Genomic DNA, 13,518 nt, shown 5'->3' on the forward strand with positions numbered 1-13,518 from the left:
ATAATGTAGTATAGAGCTGATTAGGTAGTTATAAAAGTATGTATTATCAATATACAGAAAAGGCTAATGTTAGTTAGCATTAAAGTGTTAGTGTTTTTTAAATTTGTGATTTTATATCATCCTCAGAAAATAAAGCAAAATTTATATAAATTAAGTTCAATGCTAATTTCTAAAAGTAGGGGCTTCTATGCAGTTGGGATTTAACTTAAAATAGTATTTAAATTAATCTTTTATACAAAAATTTGATTTGTAAAATACTTTATGGAAGTAAAAAATGAAGCTATCATATTTGACACAACTCCCCTCTCAGCATGCATGCTTATGATTTAAGTTCTAATTTAATTCTACCTGAATTTTTTTCTCTCATTTATTGTCTTATACATGTTTCCCAGGATAGCCCACTGGTCTTACAGTCTGACAGAAATGTAACAGTGAATGCAAGAAATCACATGGGGCAGTTAACTGGACAACTGACAGTAGGTGAGTGTTCTTTATTAACTATTATGTAAATCAGTTCAGCTTTATGAATAGATTAATTAATATCAAAGAGAAAATATTGTTGAAGAAAAATTCTCGTATAATCATACTTACTCGAATGGATCATAAAAGCTTGATTCAGCATTAGCTGAAGATAAGAGAAAGTGAAAATGCCCCCCAAATAGTTAAAACATATTTCAATGAAAAATGGTTATTTTTGAGAGATTTGTACCAAAACAAACTAAAAAACCCTCAACAATCGTGTCTCAACAGACAATTTCAGAGGGAAAATAACTGTCATTTTCTTACTAGTTCCATTACTCCTCCATTACTTCAGTGGGAATTGGATTGACCCCATTGCTCTTATGATGCATTTGTATCAGCATATATTGAAATTCAGTCAGAGAAACAGAATGTAAAGAAACAAACCAAAACAAAATTTCAGATGCTTTCCCAGTCGCTGCAAAGTTTAAATGGAAAGTGATAGTACTGCCAGTCATTGATTCAAGTGGTGTTCGATATTTTGCAAATTATAAAATATAACAAATCAAAGTTCCAAGCAAAATAAAAAAAACAAATCCTCTACTTACCAGTTCATTATAGATTCTTTCTCTTGATTCAGTTTTTCATATATTTGTTCCCTGTTTTTAAGTTCACCATGTTATCACAAATCGTACTTACTGTGTTAGTAAATATGTGCTACTAATGAAGTAGTATGTTATGTATTTTGGTGACTAGAACAGGACTGAGGATATTCATTGCTTTTTAAGAATACTGACTGAAAAATTAAGTACAAATAATGTTCTAGATCTATTAGAAAGTAATACATATTAGCTGGGAATATGCTGAAAAATACAGGTGCACTGAAAAATATACAAATGGATATGGGTAATATACTAATGTATATATAAATTTGAGGAGATGCCCCTTAGTCTCCAGGCATTTTCATTTTTTCACTTTATTTCTGGGGTTTTTCTATATTGATATCTTGAAAAATCCATTCTATTTTCCCATTAAAGTGTTGAGCAGAAAACAATTCATTCTTTTAAGTAGTGACAGCAGAGTATTAATATAATTACAATCTTGACAGATTACAGGGGGATGCACTGATACGAATGTTTTTCATAAAATGTGATACTAGTTTCTAAGCTTTGTCACTATCACCATCAAATAGTTCTGTCATGTAGTAAGCCTTCTGGATAAAAAGAAAAATAAAGCAGTGGCAATCTTGCTTGCTGGAAAAAAGGATATTAAATAGGGATTTTTGGGAAAAAAATAGCTTTTCTGCCTCGTCTTAGGAAACTTAAGACATATTCCACCTTGAGATTTGGCATATTTTATGTTCAATTGCAAAGAAAATTTGTCTAAGTGAATGTCATCCTTTGTTATACAACATAAACTCACAGTCTTAAACTGTAATTAAACATTAATTTTCTTTTTTTTCAGAGGGCTTGATAGAACTAACTAAGGATTTATAAAAATTTGAGACAGGGTAGGAAAACAATGATTTACCAAAAACAAAACCTTTGTGGTAATGCATCTCTTTCTATTAAACTTTTGGGGGGGCAGGAGTCCTGAGAGTTGGAGGAAGGTTTCTCAGGTCTGACAGAATCAAATCTTCAGCCTTCGACTCTGTTTTTAAATAAGCAGGTTTTTATGGGATTTGAAATCTGTCTTTGAAGGAGTATTTTAACATTTAGTTTTCCTCTTACTGACTTTTCCTGTTTTAAGCTCTCTGTTCTCTTTTCTGCACAAACCACTCCAATGCCAATAAACTTTTCCATAACCTTTCTGTGTGGAATTGATAACTAGGAGATTGTCTAATGGATTGTCCAGTGCTGCCAAAGTAGAAACTTTCTTTGCGGTGCTAAACCATACATTCTCAGAGACCATTTTTCTTTTAATAATGGAGATACCAACTTTGTTTCAGTTATTTCACAAGTGAAATGACTGTTCCTCAAGCCCGTTTGTTGGGGTGTGCTCCAGCATCTAATAGGAAATAAGACTTTTCTATCAGTGCTTGCTGTCTGAGCCAAGAGGAACCAGCCTTTTCAGATGACTGAAAGAGTAGGAATATTTAAGCATTTGTTTATTTGCCTGATGACTGTTCTAATTCAGAAGTGAGCATTTTTTCCCTGGAGAACTCGGTCTGATCTTAGTTACATATATCAGCTCATATTGCTGCTAACTTGTTCTGTGCACTCTGTTTCCCCGTGTGCTAAGGATATGCTCAGAGGTAGTTCTAAGTTAGATGCTCATTGTGATCTACACTGAGCTTTCACACGGACTGGAGAGCGTTGCTTCAAGTTGTAAAAATCTTTGGCAAACGCATGCAGAGTGACATACCATCTGCACTGATTTTCCTAAATGACCACATCAAATCAGTGTGCAAAGGTAACCAGAGCTGCTGGCAGATACAGATGAGGAAAATTAAGCTAACACCTGTTCCAGCCATATTGTACCTGCCACTGCGTTTATGGAACACAGTTCTGTCTCATCTGGCAACTGTATTATTAAAACTTTCCACTTCGGCTGATAATTGCTAAAAAGGTGAGCTGCTTATGGCAAACATTCACACTGCCCAAAATAGATGTGATATTCTGGTTGCTGACACCATTCTCACTCCGTGCATCCAACACTGAAATTGTATGCGTGTATGTAGACTGACCTACTTAAAGACATCATACTAGATTTTAATATCATGAAAAGTAAAACCTAAAGAAAACGTGTTCTTATGTTACAGTCATTAGTGTGAACACCTGTAAGCTTCTCAGCCGGCTGGCAGCTGGTGCAGCGTGTCTGGAGACTGTAAGGCTGCTAAATTGCAATATTATGTTTACATTATTTTTATTTATTCTTTATCTTGTTACTCTTTTTCATGAAGGCTGCATGCCCTTTATTCTTACCTATATTTATATTAAAATCTACTTCCTCTTTATTATATATAAATTCCTCATACAATATTGCATACATCTTAAAATATTTCCTATTTATTTTAAATACTCCTTGTTTGGTATAAGTACTCTTAACTACCAGTACAATCAGTAAAAGTCTGAACATTCTAGTATAGGAATTGAAGAAATTAACAGGCACCTAAAATTCAAAATGTCTTGTTCCTGCCCTCCTTTCCAAACATTTTTGTTGTGTAAGGTAGAGCACAGCCAGACAAATTCTGATTTTTGTCTAGGTGAAACATGGAAATGTTTGCTGAGAGAAGGGGAGAGGACTTTCCTATAGCAGGCTTGCTAACAACAGAAAACATTTTTTTTCCTGTTAGTGGTAAATCTGCTCTGGGAAGTCTCTGCTTTCTTCAAAACTGCTCTTTGTCCCTTCCCTGGTGATGCATACTGAACCAGCGGGGTGTGTGGCTGCACTCTGAGAGGGAGGAAAATAAACAGTGGAGGAAGCAGTGAGTAGAAATATCTTAAAACTATATATGTAAAAAGGCATTATGCTTTCGGGTAAAAAGTGATTTATTTAACAATCTAGAAATGATGTGTGGCAGGAGCATTCTGAAAAGAGAGACTACCCACAGATTCAGGTGGATGATATTGCACTCCTACACGTGTTGTCCGTGGCGTTTTGTCTGTATTTCACACAACTTCTGGCAGTGATGTTACAAGGTAATAAATAGTTGTCCCGATCCAATATCGGGAGGGTTTCGTTACGATCCCAAGGACGAGATTAAGACGCTAAAACCGGTCAAATATCTTACAACCTTTTAACTTTATTTTCCACAGAGTGGGGAATAAAGGTGGGGAAAGGCAAAGGGGAGGAGAGAGAGAGAGAAAGAGAGAGAGAGAGAAAAGGGGGGGAGAGAAAGAGATATCACCACCCGTGGATCCAGCGGCGTCCCGTTGGTCCTCTTCACCCTGGGTGTAAATTTTAGCGATGCGCGTGCAGTAATTACAACTCGAGCAGGGTCCGACCCTAGGTTCCCGCTGAAAAGTTTGGAGCCAAATCAAGGCAAATTAAATAAATAAATTGTAATGACACGCGTGCAGTAGTTACAGCTCGAGTTGGGTGCCTCCGAAGAGGGACCCCGAACAAAGAAATCCCTGGGCAATTATAGCTTTTTTCAAATTAAGTTTCCCGCCCCTCACGCGGTAGTTCAGACCAATAGTAATTTTTGGGTCTGGGGTCTCCTGCTCCCTATTGGGTCTCATCATTGTTCCCAGGCAGGCTGCTTTTCTCCCTTATCTTTACTGTTGCGGTTTCTGCTGACAAATGTGTTGATTCCTCGGGTTCTGCCCTTCTTTCTCAGGGCCCTGACCAACAGGCGTTGTTCCAGCAATTAGCACTGCCCCAGCAGTGACAGTAGGTGTTATCTTCCAAGGTCCTGACGAGGAGGATATAATCCAGACCCCCCCTAATTAACACTGTTTCAGCAGTGAGGGGAGGCTTTGTTTCCCAGTGTCCTGGCGCCCAAGCAGGCCTTATTTCAAAGCCTTGACATCCTCCCTCCTGGAGTGTGACGCATAGGAATGCAAACTGCTTGTAACTCCCTTATCCTTCCAGTCTGCACCAGCTCTGGGGCCCTTTCTCACTGAACTAGGGAGTGCGGCCTAAGGCTTCAGCAAATTTAGCTACTCATGCTAAGCAAGTTTTATAAAAGTTGTGCTAAGTGGCAGTATTTTGCAGTCCAGGTCCCAAAGTCTCTGCCCGATCATGGTCCGGTTCAGCGCAGGCTCGGTGTGTCCCGAATGGTCGCAGGGAGACCATTTCAGGGGTCGCAGCAGCTCAGTCCTGTTTCCGCTGGGAACAGATGGCTTGTTTGGGGTTTTGGTTTGCTTGCACCTTATGTACCAAGAAATGTTTAAGGCAAAAGTTCACTCATCTGTCCGCCACAATAGTCTAGTTTCTTGTCTTTAAGGTTCAAATTGCTGGTCGTGTCAAATTTCAGGAAAGTTAAAACTTTTTCTCTGTGGTATTTGGAATTGTGCCAAGCAAGGCTAAGACAGCCTGAAGACCATCAAATTAAAACTGTACATTAAAACTGTAAATGGGAGATAAGTTAATGTACAGGAGTGGGGGCAAAGAAGAGAAATTGAAGGCTATGGCCCCCTGGGGAGCTGGAACAACCGTGCAATGAAACTCTTGATAAATCAGGTGTCCAATCCTGTGAGTCCCTGTGGAAGACATCTGGGCGCACATCCTAATCTAGAAGGAGTGAAGGAAAAATACACTAAAAAAGAAAAAGTAGCTGAGGGTACTGAGTGATTCAGCAGTTGCATGTTTAAATAGTGTAAAGTCAAGTCATGGCTCTGGGTCTTGCAATAGCAAGGCTGCATCCGTTATCAGAGTAAAATGTATTTATAGTGATGCTGAAAACCAAGGAGAGGAAGTCACAGGCACAGTAATGCTTTCTGTTGGGATCTGTATGGACTGAGCTAGAAAACAGGACATAGTGTAGAATTTGGAAATGCATATGTGGTATTTATTCATATTAGTGAACTGACATTTGTGGATTTAACAATGAAAACAAGATTTTTCAGTTTATATAAAGATAATCCTAATCTAACTCAAGAGTTTCCTTTGCTCTTTGCCCTTGCTCCATGTACACCATGCAGTCCTCATCCCCCATAGATATTATGAGACTTCTTGGAAACCAAAAACCTTTCTACAAATGGGCACCAGAGGGTGAAGGGGTACTGGTGTTTTGCCCTCAGGTGGTCTTGGGACATGTGGTGAGGAAACTGCCAGATTTGTATCTGGATCTCCAGAAAGACTCCCAGGCCCTCAATTTTTAGATGTAATATCTAAGACCAACAGAACATATGTGGTACAGACACAAAGGATATTTACAGATTAAAGATGTAAAGATGGTCATTCATTGATTTTTTGTATCTAAGCTAGATAAGAAAAAATATTCACATCTCTCCCTTCCCAATCCTTACTTAGCAGTGCCCTTTGCATTATGCATTCCGCCAAGCTACCTTGACGTGACCTTTTCTCTCAGTTTAGTCAATGTTTGCATAGTTTGAAGCTGTATGGAAAAAATCCTATTTCTTTTTTGCCAATCTTAAAAATGCACCATAGTTGCACAACTCAAGCCAGAAATCTGTTGTCTTCATGCTGGCTGTACATATCACATACCTTTGCAGGCCTTTGAATGGAGGATATTAGGTTGACAAGTTTTTACTTGATGCCTGTGCTAACGGCTCAAAATTAAATATGTCTGAAAGGAGTCGTTTGAAGTCCATATGTGTGCTTACCATAACTTCCTCTTCAGATTTGATTATTACTCTGCCAACTTTCTCATTTTTGCATGAGGTTGTTTTTTTTTTTTTTTTTTTTTTTTTTTTGCTGCAATAATTTCTTCTGACAGGTATTTCTGCTATTCCTTGACCCTTTTCCATTCATAAAGATCCCTGAGGATATCTGAGACATTTTTAGAGCATAAGATACAGATAAATGAATACTTCATTTTTGCTGAACTTTGGGCTCTTTAAGACTGAATCAAAACTGTCACAAAGCTCCAAGAGCTGTACGATTCACTACTGCTTTAGAAAGCTCCTGAACCTGGAGAGCTACATACTGAAGCCTCTACAGCAATGCAAATCAAGAAAAGTGATCTTTGGTTACCAGGGATGGGGAAATGAATGTTATCTCGCACTTCTGCAAATAGCTGTTCAAAATAGTAGGTAGACATATATTTTCAATTACAGCACTGGTAAGGACTATTGACAGTACTAAAAGGTACAGATATTCAAATAACTTGTCAAATTTGATGACAGTTTTCATCTATCAGCCACAAAATTTGTGTTGTCTACTCAAGATATTTTTTTCTTAAAAATGTTCTTGCCTGCTTGCTGTGCTCCACCAAGAGCTCCTGGGGTGTGGTGCAGAAGTTACGGCACATTCAAAACCGCAGGCATTTAACTGGGGGAATGGAAACCGCCTCCTTCATCACTCTTACCTCTATCACATATACCTGACTGCTGTACCTATTCCTACCTATACCTTACTTGGTGCCACGACCTGCTACCACATCAGAGGTGGTCCAAGGCAGTCTTTACCTAAGCGGTACCTTTGATATTCCTTTTGCAAACACCTCACTCCAAATTACTGTAGTTTGGTCTAGACATCAAAGATCTGAAGCACAAGACAACAGTTCAAGCATTTTTGCTTTTGGAGTTACCTGTGATAGAGCTTGTCCCACTGAAATTTGTGTGCACATTTGGTTCTAAATCTTTGAAATATATGCTCAGACATTTACTTATTTAATATTATTATGAACTTGAACTAAGTGTCTGTTAAAGCAATGGAAGTAATTACGTACTTAAGTAAAAATGGAAAAGGAATGTGGCTTCTGAATTTTTTTTATCTTGTTTACATACATAGGAGCCTCAAATGTAAAGTTTCTTTCTCTTCATCTCTGCTAAGTGTTGCAAGAAGACACTAGTTTCACAGAAGTCATACCTGTATATCTATTTCTTACAGCAGAAAAAGGGAAGAGAAGGATTCAACTCTTCTATCTGTTATCCATATGTGTGGTTTTCTGGCATTGATGGTAAGGGGCAGGGAAGGAAGAAAGCATGTTATTTTACAGTCCCTCCTTGGCAGCTTCCACCCTTTTAAGTGGGGAAATGTGGATCTGAACTTAGTTATCAGACACATGTAAGATCAAGCCTTACAAGGAGGTTTGCCTAGTTGTAGTCCCCAAACTAAAGTAAATTTTTAAAAATCTAAAATATATTAAATATTTTCCTAGTACAATTTTCATATTAAAACAATTGCTCTAGTAATTACTGTGGTGCAATATGATTATGAATATTGTTAATATTGTTAATAAAACCAAAGTTGGCTAAATGAATGAGTTATCCCTTTCTCAGCTTTGTCTGGATTTGTTCCATAGCTAAAATACAGACTGGAAGTAAATAACTGCTGGTCCTCATAACCATTTTAAAGGGTGGAAATCAGAAATGCAGGCAAATCATTTCTACCATATCTAGAAGGACTAATAGGCAAGGTTTTGCAATGATGTACGAACAGGAGTATTTCATATTGAAGTCCAAACAGAATAGGTAAGTGATAGCCTAAAATCTCCCTTTTTGGAATTTTACCATTAATCAGGCTCTTCTTATAGCAGCAAAGGTTCTTAATTTATAAGTTAATGCACTTCCTCTTCCTCTTCCTCTTCTAATTCAAGAAAATTAACACAGAATCTATAATTTCTGTGCTATATTATTAGCAAAGTTTATGCTTTTTCAGCTATTTTTTCACTTTAAATAGTTTTCTATTAAAAATTTTTCTGTTGTCTAATATTTTCCCTTGTTTGAACAATCAGCTACATGGTTATTCAGAGAGTGCTTAGATGACTTGGATTAAGTCTCACAGCAAGTTCTTATATATTTTGAGTGTATAAATACTAAAATGTAATATTTCTTCACAAAGTTTTACAGCAAGGTAATGACTCGTTCAAAATATAAGAGTATGAATAATTTACCAAGAGATGAAAATATAGCTCGCCTGCTAGTCTATGGTAAAAATCCATTGTTAGATCTTTTAAGCTGAGGTAAATGTGAGATTACTTACACTTTTTTAAAACAAATTTGCTACCTTGTGCTTAGCACAGAATTAAAGGCTCTCTTGAGGCTTCAGGAAGTGGCAGGGAAGGTGGAGTGGCCTGCTGCCTCGGGGGCCATATGGTTTTCAGTTTCTTTCTGGCAAAATGCATGAAGTGAGCCAAGAGGCAGGCAGAAAATGAGCCTTGTTTCTCATGGCAGTTGAAATGTCCAGCTGGAATGTGAGTCTTATCCTTTCTCAGAATTTACAGTGCAATGTGATGTCATCTCTCTTTCTGTCGGTCTAATCTCTGGGAAAGTCTTTATACAAACCATCTGGGCTATAGCAGGTTTTGTAACAGTAACTCACATAAAATACATATAGATATACTCATAATGACTCTGGCTAAGCTCTCATGAGAATCTACCCCCGTTAATTAATTATCTTGTAGTGTGGTATTAGGAAAAAGTTCTGAAAAACGGATCAAAATTTCCACTTCTTTGCCAGCACTTTAATCAGTCTGCCAAAGTAGCCTTTCCAAAATGAACATGTTATTTATTGGAAATCCATTCATATTTCTACTGAGATTCTGTGTTTAAATCATCTTGCAATAATATAAAGCCATTTAACTTATTTGTTTTGAATCAGCATCAAGAGCCAGTAATAGTTAATGGACTAGTAAAAGCCAGTTGCAAACAACTCTTTTCTAGGTTTTGCTTCTGTTTCTGTTGTAATTTAGTGGCATCATTCTCTGTGTTGATCTGCTTAAGTACACAGTGGTGAGCTTAGCTTCTTGTGACTAGGCCTTGGATTGAAAAAAATACTTTTTTATACATCCATTACACAAATTAAGTCATAAATGTATTAAAAGCACTTGGTATCATCAAATATTTGCAATCTACTTTGTGCTTGGTTAACAAGATAACTTTTAAAAAGAGAGGCACTTTATACAGTATTTTAGATTTAATTTTTTATATACATTTTCATTTTTCAAATGATATCTTTCATATCATTTTAATACCTTTGTTATATGTTATGCACAGACATACTACGTTACTGTTTAATATTTTAAATAACATATGGTTTGAAATATATCTTACGTCTTGCTTATGAATTTCCAAGTGAAAATCATACTAAAAAAATAAAGAGTAGTAAGTTATTTCATTGTCACTTTAGTAAGACCAAGTGGTAATTTTTTTTGGTAGGTAGTGCCATTATTTCATGTGAAATCTCCTTCCTGAAATACAAGAGTGTATCTTGTTACTTGGTGTGCCAAAAATTCAAAATTCCCTCATGGAGGACGAGGCATGAAAGCAGTAGTAAGACACTAACTCAATTCTGTGCCATTTCTGTGTGGTTATTTCCAGGGAGGGGAGTGCTTGTGCGTTGCTAGTTCTCAACAGCCACCGCCTGTTCAGAGAAAGTCTGTGCTGCGGATAGAAGGTCCCTTGCTTTCTGGTCTGCCATCCTTCCACGCATGTACTACACAGTCTTCCTTGCACCTTAAAAATAATCACTTTTAGTTAAAATATTCAAATCCTATGTAAATACTTCTAAAGCTGGGGTCTTTAGACCTCTTCTTCTTACTCTTGCATTCAAAGTATATTTTCTTCTTTCTGCCTTCTTCAGACTCTCTAAAAGTTTTCCACACTTGACTTTTGATCCATCTTTTCTTCTTCTTTTTCTTTCTACTTCACTGAGTTCAGGAAAGCTTTCTCTACCTAGGATACAAGGCACAGCTTGTGCTAATTTGTGCTGTAGCGATCATATCTGGAGAATACCTTTTTGCTATCTGCAATTGACAAAAAGAAAAGCATTTTTTGTGCATTCGTAACTAGTCTGAAACTTTTATTTACAGTATTTGTGCCATAGTGTAGATCCAGGTTGTTTTTTCTCTGCTTTCTGAGCTTATTCATCATCTACGTTTGGAAGGAAATTTGTGGTTCGATACCTGTTTTTCAGTATGCTTTTTTTTCAATAAGCTAGAGTTGGTTTGAAAGGTACAATAAATCTGGGATGGGAGGAAGGGAGACAAGTAGCAGGTCTCCCCCAGGCAGCCTGCTGGAAGCCAGCTTCAGGTGAGTGGTCCCTGCTGCTGCCAGTCAATACCAGCAAGAGTAAAAGGGGACACGGAGGGCTGTCTGCATGCTGGGGACCTGCAGGTTAACCTCTAGAAAAGCAGCAACCATGGGCTTCTCACCTTTCCTAGGAAAAGGTGATAGTGGATGTTCAGTACCCACCACCCTGTTTAGAGATGTTAGGAAGAGGAGGAAAGGGAACACTAAATCAGTGATTTTGGGACAGTGATGGTGGAGAGGGAACGAGAGTGTGAGAATGTCTTTTTAACCCTGTGAAGAGGGCTATCCAGTACTCCTGCAATCAGCCTTAACCAGTGCCTTGGCAAGGTATTTTATCACAATGTTAACTCTAAGACTTGCTTTGACTCCAGAGCATCTGTAGCAAGACTATGCTGATGTAGTCATCAGCTGTTACTTCACCAGTGATATAGCAGTCCTCTGCTTACCTTCTTATTGTATAGGCTTTTTAATTTAACTCATTATATTTTAAATTCAAGTCTGAATATTCCCACTGTTTCTAAATATTTGTCATTGAAAATTAGGAAAAAGGAGATTTTGTCTCTCTCCTCAAATAGTTAATCCTGACTGTTAAAACAGATACATTTCCTTAAGATGCCAGAGGACTCCAAGAAGTGGTTGGATTTAATTGTAAAAGTGGAGGCTGAGTGGGAAGAGGTCATTAATGGTTTGCATGGTGGTACAGAAGTGTTAGTGTTTAAACATTAATCTATTGCCATCTGTCTTGCTGTTGTTACCCACATGCTGTCAGCCAATACAGATAGCATAACTGCTACCCAAATGTTCAGAGCAGGAATAAGTAGGTTTTTTTGTAGGAGGGAGATCCCAAAAGCCGAAGAAATAGACATTATTCACAGGTATTTTAATATGTTTTGAGGGAGGCAGTTTACATCTTGAAAAGTATTAATTCTTTAGGTTTATTAACTGCTAATATTTCACTTAACTGCAAAAGCAGGTTCTGTGCATGTGTTGTGACATTTAAAAGGCTGCTGCTGGGTGCTAAGCATTATTAAATTACCTGCAGCATCTGGCCCTTTAACAAGTTCCTGGCAGGACATTAAGATTTTATTTTTACTCTTTTTTCTCTTCTGACGTTCAGACAGCTCATTAATTTTGGTAAGAAGACATCATTCTACCTAGGAGTGGCTTATGTGAAGGACGTAAAAAGGGCAAATAAATGTGAAGCCATTTTGTAACTTTATTAAATGCAAAAATATAATTAAAAAAAAAAGAAAGAGAAGAGCAGTAAGATCTTCTGATGCTCTCCTTCAGTGCTACAAAGAACACTCAGGAGAAGAAATTCAACAGCATGCTACTGTTGTTAAAGATTTTGAAGCAACAGCAAAGAGATTTATCAAAAAATATCGCAAGGAGTAATTTGATTCAAGACTTCGAGTCTTTATTCAGCTAAGTTCTGTTTAAAAAGTCACTGAATCACCTATGGGAAATCAGCCTCAGTTTCTATATGTGGATGCAGATAGTCAAGCTTGGAAACATTTATCTGTTTGTCCATGAAAACAATTTGTTCATGCAAAGTCATGAACCCGTTAGATGTAAAGTCCTAGTTCATATCTATTAGATGACTAGTATCAAAAAACAAAAAGCTGCTAGTTAAATCTCTTAGCTAGAATTTGCTCTCACATGTCTTTTCACTACCAGAGATTGCAGCTGACTATAATGTCATAATTACTGTGTTTTTAAAACTATATTTTTATGTCAAAGTTTACTGTTTATTGCACTGCTATGTCTGACTCCTGTAAAAATACACGCTTCCAAAAATGACTTCAGTACAGTATTGAAACTTTACATGTTGCACAATAATAATTAATGTCGCTAAATAGGAAATAGTTGTTTTGTTGTGCTTATTTATGAACATAATTGCATTTATTTGCCTTTTAACTACTTTACCTCCATTCAGAACAGTATGGAGTTTCAAACTCCACATTATGCCAGTACTAGAGATTTTTAATTCTACTGTTTGTAGGTGGGCAGAGCAGTCTTGTAGTTTAGTCTTAAGCACATAGATGATGTTTAAAGGTATATTTTTAGGGTTTTTTTAATTTCTGTAATAAATAAATACATCTCTGACAATATCTGCTTCTTCCTTAGGTTATTCTTAGGGTGATAAATATTGCAGTTGCAGCTGAATGATGAACAGATGGCACTGAATGCATGATTAGCTGATTATTTAAGAAATTCTATTAGATTTCTTCCTGCGTTTGAAGAAGAGTGTTCCATAAATCTGAAATTAATTAGTCACCTGGAATAGCTATCACTCAGTGAATCACTAATGTCAGTAATAGATCTAAATAATGTGGAATGAGCATTTTTTCCAAATCAAAATTAAGAACTTTGTTGCCTTTAAAATAAGTTGTTCCAACATTAGAGTCTCAACATTTATGAGTTTCCAGTTGTGAAGTTTGAGACAGATGATTTG

The 13,518-nt window shown here is 37.0% G+C and overlaps 1 protein-coding gene and 1 long non-coding RNA gene across 4 annotated transcripts in view; one reads left to right on the plus strand and one right to left on the minus strand.

Annotated features, from left to right (window-relative positions):
- LOC112986218 (uncharacterized) overlaps window positions 1-5,086 on the minus strand; it is a 39,781-nt gene extending 34,695 nt beyond the window's left edge. For 2 of the 3 annotated variants that reach the window (XR_010389064.1, XR_010389062.1), the window contains exon 1: window positions 4,310-5,086. This is a non-coding gene — a long non-coding RNA (uncharacterized LOC112986218). The remainder of the gene's footprint in view (window positions 1-4,309) is intronic. The other variant, XR_010389063.1, reaches the window with a different exon arrangement.
- Window positions 1-13,518, plus strand: part of SGCZ (sarcoglycan zeta) — a 474,057-nt gene that overhangs the window by 398,195 nt on the left and 62,344 nt on the right. Inside the window, exon 4 of the mRNA XM_064511117.1 lies at window positions 393-480. Within this exon, the coding sequence (XP_064367187.1) occupies window positions 393-480 (88 nt within the window). The remainder of the gene's footprint in view (window positions 1-392; window positions 481-13,518) is intronic.

The sequence above is a fragment of the Dromaius novaehollandiae genome, chromosome 4, assembly GCF_036370855.1.
Source record: "Dromaius novaehollandiae isolate bDroNov1 chromosome 4, bDroNov1.hap1, whole genome shotgun sequence".
NCBI lineage: Eukaryota > Metazoa > Chordata > Aves > Casuariiformes > Dromaiidae > Dromaius > Dromaius novaehollandiae.